Here is a 16,786-nt window from a genome sequence, read left to right on the forward strand (position 1 = left end):
TGTGAAGTAAGTCTTCCATTTTTAGAAATGTTCTGCTTTTAATTTTGTCTAAGAATATTACACATAGAGCCAGGAACAGATGGAAAGTTCTGTACATGACTTAGTGTATATTTTAAAAACATGGCCATCCATCCAATATGAAGTACGTTTTGAAATGGACCCACCTAGCTAGGTTCAGTGTAGTGGTTTCGTGTTTCATTTAATTGTTGTGTAAATTGATTTCTATTTTAAGTACAACTCAAATTATTATGTAAAGATTACTATAGATATATTATTAAAACATCTACCTTTGTGCTAAGTAGAAATTACAACTTCATAAGCATAATTTGTGGGTAAGCATTTTGAAAGGAGTAAGAATGTTCTAAAGGTAGGTAGAGAAAAGAGACATAGAACTGATGTCTTCCAAAATGTATAGAAAACACTTATTTTTCAAATCTATATGCTTGTACGTTTAACACAACTTTACCACAGAAGCTGTGGCTTCAAACAATACACATTTATTGTCTTGCACCACTGTCATTCAGAAGTCTTAATTGGCCTAAAAACAAAGTGTCAGCAGGGCTGCATTCTCTGTGGGAGGAAATCTATTTCCTTGTCCTTTCCAGCTTTTAGAGGCTACCCAGACTCCCCGGCTCATGGCCCCTTCCTCTCCTGAAATCCAGCAACCTGCACCGAGTTCTATTCACACAGCATACCAATGGTTCTCTCTCTTCTGGTTCCCCCTTTCTACTAGATTTCCTCCCACAGAGAATGCAGCCCTGCTGACACTTTGTTTTTAGGCCAATTAAGACTTCTGAATGACAGTGGTGCAAGACAATAAATTTGATTCAGATGTGGGCAGATTCAGATGTGGGCATCTATGGGGCCATTATTCTGCTACCACGTTGGCGTCCCCTATTTGCTTCAATTATGGCAAAGCTTTTCCAGGTGAGGCTGGAGAGGGAGGCAAGCATCAGCGAGGCCCTATTTTTAAAACAAATAATATATATATAAATTTCAGAGAGGAAGGGGGGAGAGAGAGAGAGAGAGAGAGAGAGGGAGAGAGAGATATGATGATGAGAGAGAATCATTGATCAACTGCCTCCTACAGGCGCCACACTGGGGATCAAGCCTGCAACCCAGCATATGCCCTCTCCTCCCCCTCTCCTCCCCCTCTCCTCCCCCTCTCCTCCCCCATACCAGAATCGAACCTGGGACCCTTCAGTCCACAGGCCAACACTCTATCCACTGAGCCAAACCAGTCAGAGCTCTTTAGAAGGAAGATAAAACAACCTCAAAAAGAATGATGTATATACGGATTAATTTCCAGAGCATTCACAGATGCCATTTTATGTTGCAAGTCTTCCTTCCTGAATTGTTTTCAATTTTCAATTGAGGGGTTATTTTAAAGCAAATAGATGAACCTGGTGAACGGGAGAAAGAGAGTGAGGAGGGAGTGTGGGAAAGAGAGGCTTTGTAATGACTTCCATGTGAGGACAGCCTGGGGCCCCTTTCTCCAACCTCATCTCCTTCCATCCTTTCTTTCATTTTATTGTTGGAACACATCACAATTCCCCAACTTGTACACTATTTCAAGCCTCTGGGGTCTTACTTGGACTGCTCTGTGTCCATGTAGAGCTCTTTTTCACTCCTTTTGGTACGGTTACAAAACCCTCTGCCTTTCTCCTTTCCTTCTTCTAGGGAAAAAGAAGAGGAGGAGAGCCTGACTGGTTTGGCTCAGTGGATAGAGCGTCGGCCTGTGGACTGAAGGGTCCCAGGTTCGATTCTGGCCAAGGGCATGTACTCTAGGAGAGTCTTTCTAATTACCTTTTCCTGTCTGTGCGAGGTACCCTCCCCTGGGGCCCAGTGCTATCCTGTGCTTATCTCTGTCATGGTTCTAGTCATATTGGATGGAAATAATCACTCTGATCCTCTTTTCTAATTAGAGTGGTTCTCAACCTTCCTAATGCCACGTCCCTTTTATACAGTTCCTCATGTTGTGGTGACCCCCAACCATAAAATTATTTTCGTTGCTACTTCATAACTGTAATTTTGCTACTGTTAGGAATCGTAATGTAAATATCTGATATGCAGGATGTATTTTCATTGTTCGCGACCCACAGGTTGAGAACCGCTGGTCAATAGAAGATCCAGAAATTGACCCAAGCCATTATACTCAATTAATATTTGACAAAGGAGGCAAGAGCATACAATGGAGTCAAAACAGCCTCTTTAATAAATGGTGCTGGGAAATTTGGTTAGATACATGCAAAAAATGAAACTAGATCACCAACTTACACCATACACAAAAACAAACTCAAAATGGCTAAAGGACTTGAATGTAAGACGGGAAACCATAAAAACCCTACAAGACTCCATAGGCAGCAAAATTGCAGACATATGTTGTAGCAATATCAATTTATAACTGCCCAGTTCAACCAAAATAAAGTTGTAGTTTTGAGAAAAAAAAAAAAGCAAACCCTGTCAGAATGGCTACCATCAACAAATCAATAAATGACAAGTGCTGGCGAGGATGTGGAGAAAAGGGAACCCTCGTACACTGCTGGTGGGAACGCAGACTAGTGCAGCCATTATGGAAAACGGTATGGCGTTTCCTCAAAAAATTAAAGTTCGACTGAGAATCGAACTGTGACCTCCTGATTCATAGGTTGACGCTCAGCCACTGAGCCCCACTGGCTGGGCCAGTCAGGCCCTTTATTCTGGGGCCAGTGAGAAATTGGTGAAGGGTATCAAACAAGAAAGTGATATGATCTGTTTTATACTTGAAAATATTCAGAGCCAGGAGTCTGGGCTTGTCAGCACAGACATGCTACTGGAGGACTGAGTTGGTTTCCCTGGCAGGTGGTCAGTGGGGCCTCTGTTGGATCTCGTGGCTAGTGCCACTGGGCTTGCCTGGCATTAGGGGTATCTTTAGATGGTCTCCTTTAGTTGTCTATTGTGTTATTTCCAGAGTTTATCATGGCACAGTAAGTCCTCACTTAATGTCCTTGATTGTTTCTTGGAAACTTCAACTTTAGAAACGATGTATAATGTAACCAATTTTATTTTAGTCTAATCGATAAAAATAAGATTTAAGTTCCTGTGGCATATTTCTAGTCACAAAAACATCACCAAATTTCTAAATAAAACCCAAAATGCTTCTAACATTTAACCATTGCAATAAATGTGAGCTATATATACAGTTAAGAAAAATGTATAAAAACAAGTGAGGTAATGATTTCCCAATCTGTTCAGGGTTGAGGTTGGCGGAGCCCATCCTGGCAGCTCATTGCCCAACGCCCTTCCATCCCAGCCCCACACACCCACACTCACTGAGACTGGGACAATGTGGACACGCCAATTCACCTCAGTTGCACATGGTTGGGATGTGGGAGGAAACCGGAGTCCCAGAGAAAACCCACAAAGACATGGGGAGAACATGCAAACTCCACGTAGACAGTGGCCCTGACTAGGAGTCGATTTTTTTCCTCTTCGACGTTATAATAAAACTAGAGGCTCGATGCACGAAGATTCGTGCAAGAATGGGCCTTCCTCCCCCTGGCTGTTGGCACCGCCTTCGCGGTAGCATCATAAGACTTGGGCTGCCAGGCTGCAACTGGGAAATGGGTCTAAACCAGGGGTGGGCAAACTTTTTGACTCGAGGGCCACAATGGGTTCTTAAACTGGACCGGAGGGCCGGAACAAAAGCATGGATGGAGTGTTTGTGTGAACTAATATAAATTCAAAGTAAACATCATTACATAAAAGGGTACGGTCTTTTTTTTTTTTTTTTAGTTTTATTCATTTCAAACGGGCCGGATCCGGCCCGCGGGCCGTAGTTTGCCCACGGCTAGTCTAAACTATAGAAAATCATAGAAAATCCGAGACTTAGGCAAGGGATTTGCTCATGTACAGTGTCCTAGTTACATGTCTCCTTCCCTTTCCCTCAATTAAAACTGTGCTGGCTTCACTCTAACTTTTTTTTCCCCTTACCTGCCCCTCTATAGGGGCAGGGAAGTGTTAAGGTGACCCATGCCCTACCCCTCGGCCAGAGTTAAATGCCTACCAAAGACCTCCAACAGCACTGAAGCAACTACCTAACACCACAGGCACCTGGGACAATACATCTTTGAAGAAAACAGTCATATTAGTCGGTAGCGGGCTTTTCACTGCAGATAAATAAAAGGTGGCAAAGCAGCATGCACCTTGTGAAAGTGTTGGTTGGAGGTTATTGTATATTCTCCAAAATGAACTTGACAAGGAATTAAGCTCCCCTGTCTTCTTTTTCAAAATTATTGTAGGTTTAGAGTTGATTTATAATAAAATTTATTAGGTCTCATTAATGTCAATCAGACCTTAAATTAGAAAAATAATTTTTAGATTTTGAGAGGAAAAAAAAGGATAAAGAAGTCAGCACAGAGAATTTTAAATGAATATGGGTTTATATTCAGGTTGAAAGCAAAATTTTGAAAATAGTGACTTTCTGCACTCCACTCTGATTTTCTGTCTAATTACCAAATCTATCCACCTCACTGAAATTGCTTTTAAGGAAATAGTCTTTATAGTAGAGATTATAAAGACTATTGGAATGTTTAAATGGTATTCACCCCAAGGGTAAAATTGGATTCCATGGTATCTCTTAAATCTCTTTTTATAAAGGACCTACTTTAAAGTTCATCCTAGCTCCATGAAATGGAGAGTTGTAGAGTGTAAACAGCCCCCCCCCTAAAAAAAAAAAAAGCCCGTCTGCCTCAGGGGTTGCTTCCTTCCTTTGTTTTAAAATAAAGTGACCTAAATCTTAGGGGGTTATCTTCCAGTTTCAGATGGGGACCCCTGCAAGATAAGTTTGGTCATGGCAGTTGCATACTTAATGTTTCTCAAACTAATAATCCGGTTTATAGTTTATACCCATTTCCCAGTTGCAGCCTGGCAGCCCAAGTCTTATGATGCTACCGCGAAAGTAAAGACGCTGCAGTTCTGATCTATTGCCATTTACGTTGTATTTTGTGACCCTTTGTCTGAAAGCAGCCTGATTCCCCACCATTTTGATTTCCCTGAATGTAAAGCCATACATAAAACCGGGTCATAATAGTATCATTACCGGAGGAGATACACTGCCAAAGGTCTTTGACACAGAGCCCTGCCATGGATTGATCAGAGACGATGTGATCCATGCCATGGATTTATCAGAGACATTGTCAATGACTGATTGGTGAATTTTGCCTGGTTTTGCTTAGGAGGCGTTTGCAGAGTCTTTGTAGCATAAAGCCTGGCACCCTTCCCAAGCGAGTGTTCTTATCAGTAGGTGACATACCCCTCTGAACAGTTTTAGTGCTAGTGGTGCTAAAAATAACGTATAGAAATGTCAGTTCCAGATCTTCATACTGGTGAGCTACACCTAAGAGTGCGCCCAGATAAAAAACACTGTGTTTTTAAATGTATCCTTTCAAGGAACTGAATGCTTACCTTACAAAAATTTTGTTATTAACTTATTGGTTTTAAGGAACACTTATAGTTTTTATTTTTTATTTTGATGGTGTTTAATGAAAGTATTAATTGCCATGACTTATCTGTGCAGTAAAAGTGGTGGAATGTGTTTTTATTCATTTGTTCTGCAGTATGGCATGCAGCTGTACCAGAATTACATGCATCCGTATCACGGTAGAGGTGGCTGCAGTTCTCAGAGTATATCACCCATGGTAAGCTCCAAATTATCAAACCTATATTTTATTTTATATTATATTAATTTGCAGTTACATGGCATTATAAATGCACATTATAATACATCTACATTCTTTCCTTTTGGTCAAGTAAAGCAATTCTTTGGCATTATCTTACCATAATGTTATATTGAATTACTTATTTTTTGATTTTGTATGATTGCGGCCTATGTGATAAAATCGCAGCAGCAGAGTTTATATGAAATATTCAATTAAAATAGATAGCTACATGTTAAAGAAAATGCTTAAATATTTGAAAGAATTACTTGAGTCCTTTTGTCTCATTATTTGAGGATTTGATCTTAATAAGATGATATATGGAATATTTTCTGTGGGGTTGTAAATGTTTCCTTAATTATTGATTTTTAGTATGGGCTTATTTATTTCTGGAATTGTTATACTAGTAGTCTACTATAAATATTTGAAATTTTTAAAGCTGTACTATACACATGTGTACTTTTTTGCATTCTGGCTCTCTAACAATAAAATTTTTAAAGTTCCATGTCCTTAAAAAACAAATTGCTTTACAGAAAACCCAGAAACTGCCAGCTGATATATAGGTCATGCATTATTATATTAAGTCTACTGCTGCTTCTCAGATTTATACTGAATACAACATGGATATTCATTTGCAGACACACACACACACATACACACACACATCTTTATTCTTTAGGACCAATTTTAATTTTCTGTGCATTAACACAAGAATGTTGTTTATTTATTTATTTTTATTGTTGACACTATTAGAGATGTCCCCCACTTTCCCTCACTTTGCCCACTTCCACCCAGCCCTCTCCCCCTTTCCCTCTCACCATCTCCACACTGTTGTCTATGTCCATAGACAGTGCATATGTTTTTTGGTTAATCTCATCATCTTCTCTCATCCAGTCCCCCTTATCCCAAGCCCCTCTGACCTCTGACAGTCTGTTCCATGTATCCACACCTCTGTTTCTTAAAGTTTATGTTCTATTTTCACCTGTGCTTCTTCACATTGAATATATTAGGAATTCAGACATATGTGCCTGTGTTACAAATCAGCTAACGTGCTGCACTTCCACTTAGGTTAAAAATACGCTCCGCATGCCTGTGACCAAGGCAGACACATTTCCCCACATGTAATGTAGCAGATGAAATGCTCAGTTCTAGGAATGAGGCATGAAATAATGTTGATTATGAAGCCTGATAGGCTAATATGGAAAAAGAACTCCAATTCTGTAGTTATGTTGCTTTAACTATAAGTTATGGAAGAGTAACTTCTCACCTTTGTATCCTATTACTTTTAAGCCTTAAAATAAGAAACAGGAAATGTAATGAATTTCTATAAAAGCAACTGCTTTAAGGTATTTTTATAATTTGTCAGCTTATCTTTATCTTTCAATCTATATGAATAAAAAGAATAATGAATTTTATTATCTTAATCCTTTTCTAAATCCTTCTACATTTCTTTTAGAGTGTAAAGTTATTAGGATGAGCGTGTTAACACCAGCTTTGAAGGCAATTATTGTTTAGTGCCCTCTTAATCATAGGAAAAAATTGTCACAAAGAACTTTCTGGTCTCATCACTAGCATACAAGTATGTTATTATTCTTGCTTGTTTCCGTTGAAAGTGATCCTACTATGGATCAATATGGGTATGACAGTTTGGTTGGTGTAGCTTTCCTTGTTCAAGACCATGTTTAGGAAATGACACTCCTCAAGTAAACCTGGTTGGAAATAGGATTGGAGGAGAAGGAGTTTAGGTGTCCGTGTGGTGAGGACCTGTCTGTCCTGTATGGCAGTTGTCATGATCAAAGGGCATTTGAGATTTGGGCTCCACTCTTCTTAATTTACATGAAGGAAATGAAGATGTTGGGGAGTGTTTGTATTATCCACACAGAGTCCGACTGTTCTAGATTTTCAGTGACCTATGTAATGTATACCAGCGCCCCTCACCTGCCTCTGCTGGTTTTCATCCCAGCACTATTTTCGGAGAAACATAGAAAAGTTAGTGTATTTTAGTTATGTTTTTGAAGGAACAATAGTATCATCTTATCTTCAGAGATACATTTTGAGAAAGGAAATGAGAAAAACATGTTCTTATGCCATAATGAATATCTTAGCTACATATAGCACTTAATAGCCACCCCTATCAGCCTTTGAAATGAGAATCATCAGCAGATATTTTAGGAAGCCAAATATAGTTGGTCATTTTTAGGGAAAACAAAGGATTCATTTAAAGGAGCATCTGTTAATATAGTCCTGGTTGGAGAGAGGGGATGGGAAAAACAAGTCTACAGAAATTCTTATTCTTCCTCACTTTTTAAAAAATATATATATTATTGATTTTTTACAGGGATAGAGAGTTAGAAACATCGATGAGAGAGAAACATCTACCAGCTGCCTCCTGCACACTCCCTACTGGGGATGTGCCTGCAACCAAGGTACATGCCCTTGACCGGAATCGAACCTGGGACCTTTCAGTCTGCAGGCCAACGCTCTATCCCCTGAGCCAAACAGGCCAGAGCCTTCCTCACTTTTGACCCTGAGCTGGACATCCTGTGCCACCGTTTCTTCCCTGTACCCCACTCTGTGGTACATAAGGGTACCCTAGATAGAGCCTGTCAGTCACTGCTTTTACCATAAGCTGCCCGTGTGACCTTAGTGGAGTCACTGGTGTCCTGCAGTATAGACAGGGGGTGGTTGAATAATCTTCAGAATCAATTTCATCTCTGATGTCTTGTGGCTCTGTATGAAGCAGATGAGAGATAATGTATGAGGAAAATCTGTGCCCTCTTGCTAAGGACTACACTGCAGTTTCATCTAGATCTTTTAAATGTGGTGGCAGAGAGTGAGTGGCTACTAGTTGCCACCTAGTTGAACTGCCTGAAAACCATTTTATATCCACTTAGAAGGACTGGATCTGATCTCACTGTGTGGCCTGGATAATCCAGACTGTCCCAGGTCTTTTCTCTCTTTAAAAAAAGAAAAAAGAGGCATGCCCTTAATATCATGGACCCTTTTTTTAGGGCTTGCCCTGTTTATCCCACTAGAAGAAAGAGCTAGAATTAGGGACACATGCTTTGAAAAATACACCAATTCTGAATGTTATCAACATTGCTTTTCTATGTGAAAGAAATTGAGCTGAAAATGACCTTTTGAGTTCAAGTTCGATCTTCCTTCACTTCCATTTCTTTGTCCACCAAAGGTAAACTATTAATTTTTCATCCACCACCTGCCATTCAGCAGAAAATATTTGCTATATTCCTGTGTTTCCTTCTAGTGTAATGTAGCAAATGAAAAGACTTATTTGTATTATAGATTCCCTACTTATGTCAACTAATTATAGAGCATAAAATCTTGTTTTATATACTGGCCTATCATATTATAGGAAACAAAAATAAGAACACTGGGTACATTTATTGTCCTCTCCTAACAGTATTTTTATGACACTGGGACCTTGAGATTACAAAGCCCATCTTGGCATGTGAAGTAGAGAGATAATAAGTCTACAGCTACCATTATGAGTGAGATTAGGTACTCTGTGGTTTGAGCAGGTAGAGGCTTTTCATTAAAGTTGGCAAAGCAGAAGTACATCCAACTGGTCCACAGCCCAGCACAGGTGAGGAGGGCAAAGTCAGGTGTGACCGAAAATAGAGATTACAGGGACAGCATCTGTCTGGCAAGAGCAACTGCCAGTTACAAAGGCTCCTGTAACAAATGAAAGATTGCAGGCCGGGTCTCTAGAAATAAAGTTGAACCTTAATAAGATTGTGGACTACTATAGCCTGGTCTGAAGAGGAAATAACAAATGCTAAAAAGTGCAGTGTGTGATGTGGGGATAAATGAGCCCCCTGATTTTTCTGTGTGTGGACAAGGTTTAAAACACACATGTGACTGTGGTCTGTTAGGCCAAGTTGGGGATGGCTGAGTCCATGTGGAGAGAGATAAAATGGTCTTAAGCCAGGAGTCTCTTAATGCGCATTGGCTCCTCATTTACCGTTAGACCAACATTTTTTGTTTTGCAACTCTGTTAACTAGTGGAGAATAACTGGTAAACATTGCCCATGCTGTTTTTGAATGTTTTTTTTTCTTTTGCAGAGTTTTATTTTATTTTATATTTTTTAAAAGTGAACTCAACCATATATGCATAACACATGGACACAGACAATAGGTGAAGGCCTGGGGCAAGGTGTGGGGGCAGGCTAGAAGGGGTCAATGGGGGGACATATGTAATATTTTCAACAATAAAGATTTAAAATAAAAAAAGAAAGGTTATTTTTAAAAAAGTGAATTTTGCCCTAGCTGGTTTGGCTCAGTGGATAGAGCATTGGCCTGCGGACTGAAGGGGCCCAGGCTAGATTCCGGTCAAGGGCACATGCTCGGGTTGCAGACTCGATCCCCCAGTAGAGGGCATGAAGGAGGCAGCGGATCAATGGTTCTCTCTCATCATTGATGTTTCTATCTCTCTGTCCCTCTTCCTTCCTCTCGAAATCAATAAATATATATATATATTTTAAAAAGCGAACTTTGTAAAAGATATTTTTAAATTGATTTTTAGAGAGAGAGGAAGGAAAAGGAAGAGAGAAAGAAAAATATCCATGTATGAGGGGAAACATCAATCAGCTGCCTCCTGCACACCCCCTACCAGGGATCGAGCCTGAACCTAGGCATGTGGCCTGATCAAGAATTGAACCATTGCCCTGGCCGGTTTGGCTCAGTGGATAGAGCGTCGGCCTGCGGACTGAAGCGTCCCAGGTTCGATTCCAGTCAAGGGCATGTACCTTGGTTGCGGGCACATCCCCAGTAGGGGGCGTGCAGGAGGCAGCTGATCGATGTTTCTGACTCTCTATTCCTCTCCCTTCCTCTCTGTAAAAAATAAATAAAATATATTTTTAAAAAAAGAATTGAACCATTAACCTTCTGTTGCATGGGGGGGACACTCAACCAACTGAGCCACACTGGCCAGGCTCTTTTGCAGAGTTTTAATTCTTAAAAACTGAGTAACACTCTTGCCTGGAGATTTTGACAGTTGTCTTTTTTTTTAAAAGCTGCATGATGTGGGGTGGCATACTTTTAAAAAAATGGTTGTGAAGTAGAGCCCTAATCAAACAAAAAGTATAAATAAAGTCCAGGTTTTGGATATTTTATTTCATGTTCAGAATAATATAAATATGAAAAGTAATTGACAAAAAATAATTAGCAAGATATTATTTGTTTAAAGATGTCTTCTTGTTATATCAGTTCTTCTTTTGTCATTGACATATTTTTGCAGCTCTCACTTTGCCATGTTTATCCTCACAAAATGAAACATTATTCATATATTAAATTAAATAAAATTTAATAATATGGAGTTTATCTGAATTATTTTACTAAATTTTATTTTCTATGTTAGATGAAAGTTGAGATGATAAACTTAAATACATATTTTAGTTCTATTATAAAATGAGCACTATTGCCCGTCCAGTGTGGCTCAGTGGTTGAGCATTGACCCATGAACCAGGAGGCCACCTGTTCCATTCCTGATCAGGGAGCATGCCCCTTTGTGAGCTCAGTCTCCAGTAGGAGGCATGCAGGAGGCAGCTGAACAATGATTCTCACCACTGATGTTTCTATCTATCTCTGCGTCTCCCTTTCTCTTTCTGAGATCAATAAAAATATATTAAAAAATAAAATACAGTTATAAAAATGAGTGCTATTTTTCTAAAGAAGTGATATAAGTCAGATTGTTATAGTTTTATCATATCTCGAATCATAACATATAGCTGTTTCATAAATAGCTAGATTTGATATTTAAATGATAATTGTCAAAGCACAATAGGGAGATGAGTTTGGAAGTCATGGATATTTTTAGCTACAGGAAGAGCTAACAATTCCTTTCTAAATTGGTGTTTTTCTGTTTTAGTAGAAAATATGAAGAGAGGGTTGTTTTAGGAGAAACCATGCTTACCTTGAAAGCTTTTAATTCCTTTACTCAGCACTCAATTCAATGACCTTACCTAATACTGTATAACTTATTTAACCAAACTATCTTATAGCATTGTTTTATCTTGAATATGTATTTTTAACATTTTAATTTCTTGCTAGCCGCCTTTGGAACCACATCCTAGAATGAAAACCTATTGCCAGCAAAACACTGTAAGATAACTTCAAATATATTTTCCTGTTAAAAAAAAGTTTTCTTTTCTTTTCCAGAGAAGTATATCAGAGAATTCCCTGGTAGCAATGGACTTCTCAGGCCAGAAAAGCAGAGTTATAGACAATCCCACGGAAGCCCTTTCAGTTGCAGTCGAAGAAGGACTCGCATGGAGGGTACACATCAGTTCATGTTCTTTAAAATCATTGACGATTTCAGTTTGTTTTACCCAGAAAGTTGAAATGTGTTTTTCCCTTCTTTGTGCAGAAAAAAGCGTGCTTACGCCTGGGCAACCATGGCAGCCCCAAGGCCTCTTCACAGAGCTCCGCCATAAGCATGGGTATGTCTGCATCTGCACTGGGATTGCACGGGAGGGCATTCAGACATAGTCACTGAGGGGTCATGGTGGAAAGTTTATATCATTAAACTGTGATCCTGTCATGCAGAGCTTTGTATTCCTTCCCTCTGTTTCTTCAGTTATCCACCGGTCCCAACCGTGGTTTCACCACAGGATTTCTAGAGATGAAGCTCAGCGGTTGATTATTCAGCAAGGACTTGTGGATGGGTAAGTTTGATTTTTGAATGGTCGTGATTTAAAAAAAAAGAAAAATATGTATTATTTTAAATATATTTTTAGTAATTTCAGAGAGGAAAGGAGAGGGAGAGGGAAAGGGAGAGATAGAAACATCAATGATGAGAGAGAATCATTAATCCACTGCCTTCTGAACGCGCCCTACGGGATAATGAGCCCATAACCTGAGCATGTGCCCTTGACCAGAATCAAACCCAGGATCCTTCAGTCCGCAGGCCAACACTATCCATTGAGCCAAACCAGCTAGGACTATATATATTTTTATTCATTTCAGAGAGAGAAAAGGAGAGGCAGAGAGAGATAGAAACATCAATGATAAGAGAGAATCATTGATCAGCTGCCTCCTGCATGTCCCTTACTGGGGATTGAACTCACAACCCAGCATGTGCCCTGACGAGAAATTGAATGGGTGGCATCCTAGTTCATAGGTCAATACTCAACCACTGAGCAACACTGGCCGGGCGAATGGTCGTGATTTTGATTTCTGCTACAGCCAGTAATTACTTATTCAACAACACAAAGATTTTTAACTTCAGCTTATTGAAACAGAAGTGACTGTGTTCTATAAGGATGGTTGCCAATGTATCCTAGCAATATCTATAGAATACCTGTTCCATTGTGTGTGCTTACTATTTGTGCATAAGTGAAGGTGATTTAATACTTTCTTAAATAATGATCACTAATATTAAAGTTTGATGCAGGGTATGTTAAGTAGAAAGTTGCTTATATATTCAGATGGTCTTTTTTTTTCTTTCTGTTTATATTCCAGTTTTTTCTCTAAATTTTAAAAGCTTATATTAAAAGTAATATAAACCAATAAGAGTACTTCTTGACTGTTTCTCATGTTATCTTTTAGTGGGGTAGTATGGGAGATATAGTAGAAATATAAAATGTATTATGAATGATTGATAATTTAAAGAATTTTCCTTTTCTCAAAGTATTTCAGATACTTCCTATAATACTGGCTAAATTCTCTTCCCAAATGCAATACAAATTAATGAGGTTGTATTGAGGTTTGGATGATAAATGAAACCAACATCAATTTAAACAAGGGGTGACGGGATCTTATATCTTTCAATGGTTGGCTTAAGATGATGACAAGATTTCAAGGTGATTTAATACTGACATTTGGATAAAAATGCATCTTCACATGGAAGATTATTAATAGCAAGTCAGAATTCCACTAGACTCTAAATAAGAAAAGATTTTAATATGCTTCCCTGCGTGGAGCATGGTCTTGTTAGATATAAATTTGGACAGTCAGCAGAATTACTATCTGATGAGACCAAGAAAATACATAAACCACAGAGAACAGATAAAATGTTTTGTGAGATTATAATTTCCCTTCTTTCTGAACCCAGTTTTTGTAAATTGAAAGAAATAATTGCATAAAGATTATAGTATCTTTGTATTTTTAATTTTAAAAAAATGTTTTTTTTAAATTAACACTTTGGAAAGATGTGCTGCTGCCAGATAGTCCACTAGGTGGCAGTGGTGATTTACTGGGGAATGGGGAGGGACTCACAATGAAACTCCCTTTTGTCCCATCTCCCAGTGATACAATGTCAGAATCTCACACAGCATAGATAACATGGATAATCCCATCAGAGATCTATGACGTCTCAAATTTGGCTGCCTCTTTGCCTGGGCACACTGAGATTAGGACTGGAGCCACCAGTGGGGACTGGTTGCTCAGTCTGTGTGCCAACAAGTAATACAAAGCTGGTTTTGCACTGTTTTGCCAGTGAGTACAAATCCACGTCAGGTAACTCTTTTCTCTTAGGATATTACTTCATGTCTTGCTTTTCTAGCCTGACATTATAAAGGCTTTTCTGATGCATTCTTCAAGGTCAAAGTACATGTTCTTTGGGTGTTTCTTTATCTTAAAATATTATTTTCAAACATTCAATAAATGATTTCTGGATTGATTTTTTTTTTAGAATATATTAATTTCTCACTTTCTATTGTACATGTAACAGTAGGAACCAGAAACAAAAGAAAAAAGGGAGTCCAGAGGAGGAGGTTAAAAATTATTTCATTTTAAATAATTTTCTCTTTCAGGACCTATTAGGACCCAGAACTTAAAATGAAAATATGCTAATGCCCCATTCATTCTCTGTACAAAACAGTTTCATGTAAATACCCAAATTCCCAGTGGAAAAAAGGACACAACACTAATTATTGATACCATGATAGCATTACATTGGTTATTGAGAGCAAACAATCTGACAAATGGGCTCTATAGTTATCCTTTTAAAATTAGCACTAATGACAGTTTTACAGTTGAAAGTAATGTTAATACCAGATCATTTACCAGGTTGGATAATCCCATCATTGAATACACAATGAAAGAAAACTTGGGCTGCATTTATGTGTATATTTTCTAGATTCTGTACATGCTGCATTTATATGAAAACCATAAGTAAATGTAGAAACATACTGAAATTCCTTCTCTCTCTTTAGAGTTTTCTTGGTGCGGGATAGTCAGAGTAACCCTAGAACCTTCGTACTGTCAATGAGTCACGCACAAAAAATAAAGCACTTTCAAATCCTACCAGTAAGTATTTTGTGATTTCACATTCCTATATTAGAGATGATTTTAATGCATAAGCTTTCAGAAACTTTGGGTTTCTTTAGTCCTTTTATTAAATATAATTTGGGAGCTTGTGCTTTGACTAGAGTTAAGGTTGGCATAAATGGTTTTATGAGTCTGAATTTATATAAGAAATACAGGAATTGTAAAAATTAAATTTTCTTTTTCCCATGAAATACGATTTAGCAATTTTGTATAGGCCTACTGCCACCTATTGTTAAAAGGCCACTAAAGATTCTTTCCTAACTTCTACTGGTGATTCTTTACAAACCATTATTTTAAAGCCCTTCTCTCTGATCCCCAAATGTTTTTTTGTTTGTTTGTTTTGTTATTTTTGTAGTTTTGTTTTTAATCATTGTGGATTGATACGTAGGTGCTGTAGAACTGGAGGTCATTTAAACTATTCTGAGCACATTTAAAATGTTTCTGTAATTCTCCTTCTGAGTGGAACAACTTGCTTTGGGGTTTTTATTGCCTGTGTGTGTATTTGTGTGTGTGTGTGTGTGTGTGTGTGTGTGTGTGTGTATGTGTGTATGCATGTGATCTGTAGATTGGAACCAGGTAGTATGCAATAGAGAATTATTCTACTTTCAGGAAAGTATTACATGAGATTGCTAAATTACTGTTTCCTTTTGAATGGTTCTTTTTGGAATTATCCAAAGTCTATATGAAGTATCTTTCCTACTTCATTGATTATGTGAATGATGTCCCTGGCAAGTATGAATTGCTTAATGCCAGAAGATCACACTGACTAAAGAAAAAAAAATCACTGTCATCCCATTAACATAATGCTTGATTGCTTCAGAATCAATTTACAGATACAAATTGTGTGAATATTCATTTTTAATGTACTAAGTGAGCCTGTTCGGTAGACAACATTTAGAAATAGAAATTAATATCTGTAAGTGGGATCATTAATAGACTGAATAGTGCAGATTTCTCACTGTATATTGATTCAGAATAGTCATACTATTCCAATTACAGAATACTGCATGAAGTACAGCCAAATTGCTTATTCTAGGATCAAATGATATTTCCTTTAAATGCACGTGAAATTACAAAAAAAAAGTAGGCATGCCATAACATTTTTTTCACTGTCCTTTAGTTTTATAAGTTTGTTAATTTTGCCTATATAAAGACACATTATGCAATGGAATGTGATTTTCCTGCATATTTTGCCCTTCTTACCAGTTTGTTATTTTTCTTCCTGTAGGTGGAAGATGACGGCCAGATGTTCCACACCTTGGACGATGGCCACACAAGGTTTACGGATCTAATCCAGCTGGTGGAGTTCTATCAACTCAATAAAGGTGTTCTTCCTTGCAAGTTGAAGCATTATTGTGCTAAAATTGCTCTTTAGCCAAACTAGAAGTGACTTGTTAAACTGGTGAAGAAAACAAGGAAAAAAAATACAAAAGGAAAAAGAAAGACCATAAAAAGTGTGAAAGCATTGCTATGCTGAAAAGAATTTATTTCACCTCCAAGTTACAAAAAATAGTTTGTGCATTGAAAATAAGCAAAGATTTGGTTGCTATTATATTCCTCATTTAAAATTCATTAGTTAAAATTAAACATCTGAAAAAGAATGGTTTGATGTGTTCTTGTGTGATTTTACATTAATATATTATTTTCTTCAAAGATGCGTATTTTAAACAATTTTCTGTCCTTAATATAGCAACATTAGAACTTTCAACTGCAAAATATTAAAAAAAAAATTGGGTTCAGAATGAATTATTTGAGGACTGAGTTTAAATTACTCTTTTTATATATTAAGTATGATTAAAAAC

At 37.9% G+C, this 16,786-nt stretch overlaps 1 protein-coding gene across 1 annotated transcript in view; it reads left to right on the plus strand.

Annotated features, from left to right (window-relative positions):
- Positions 1-16,582, plus strand: part of GRB14 (growth factor receptor bound protein 14) — a 57,496-nt gene extending 40,914 nt beyond the window's left edge. Inside the window, exons 8-13 of the mRNA XM_006083197.3 lie at positions 5,598-5,678; positions 11,874-11,990; positions 12,082-12,154; positions 12,292-12,379; positions 14,870-14,963; positions 16,213-16,582. Coding sequence (XP_006083259.1) covers positions 5,598-5,678; positions 11,874-11,990; positions 12,082-12,154; positions 12,292-12,379; positions 14,870-14,963; positions 16,213-16,359 — 600 coding nt within the window. The 3' untranslated portion in view covers positions 16,360-16,582. The remainder of the gene's footprint in view (positions 1-5,597; positions 5,679-11,873; positions 11,991-12,081; positions 12,155-12,291; positions 12,380-14,869; positions 14,964-16,212) is intronic.
- The last annotated feature ends 204 nt before the right edge of the window (positions 16,583-16,786 follow it).

This window comes from Myotis lucifugus, unplaced genomic scaffold (genome assembly GCF_000147115.1).
Source record: "Myotis lucifugus unplaced genomic scaffold, Myoluc2.0 scaffold_5, whole genome shotgun sequence".
Taxonomy (NCBI): domain Eukaryota; kingdom Metazoa; phylum Chordata; class Mammalia; order Chiroptera; family Vespertilionidae; genus Myotis; species Myotis lucifugus.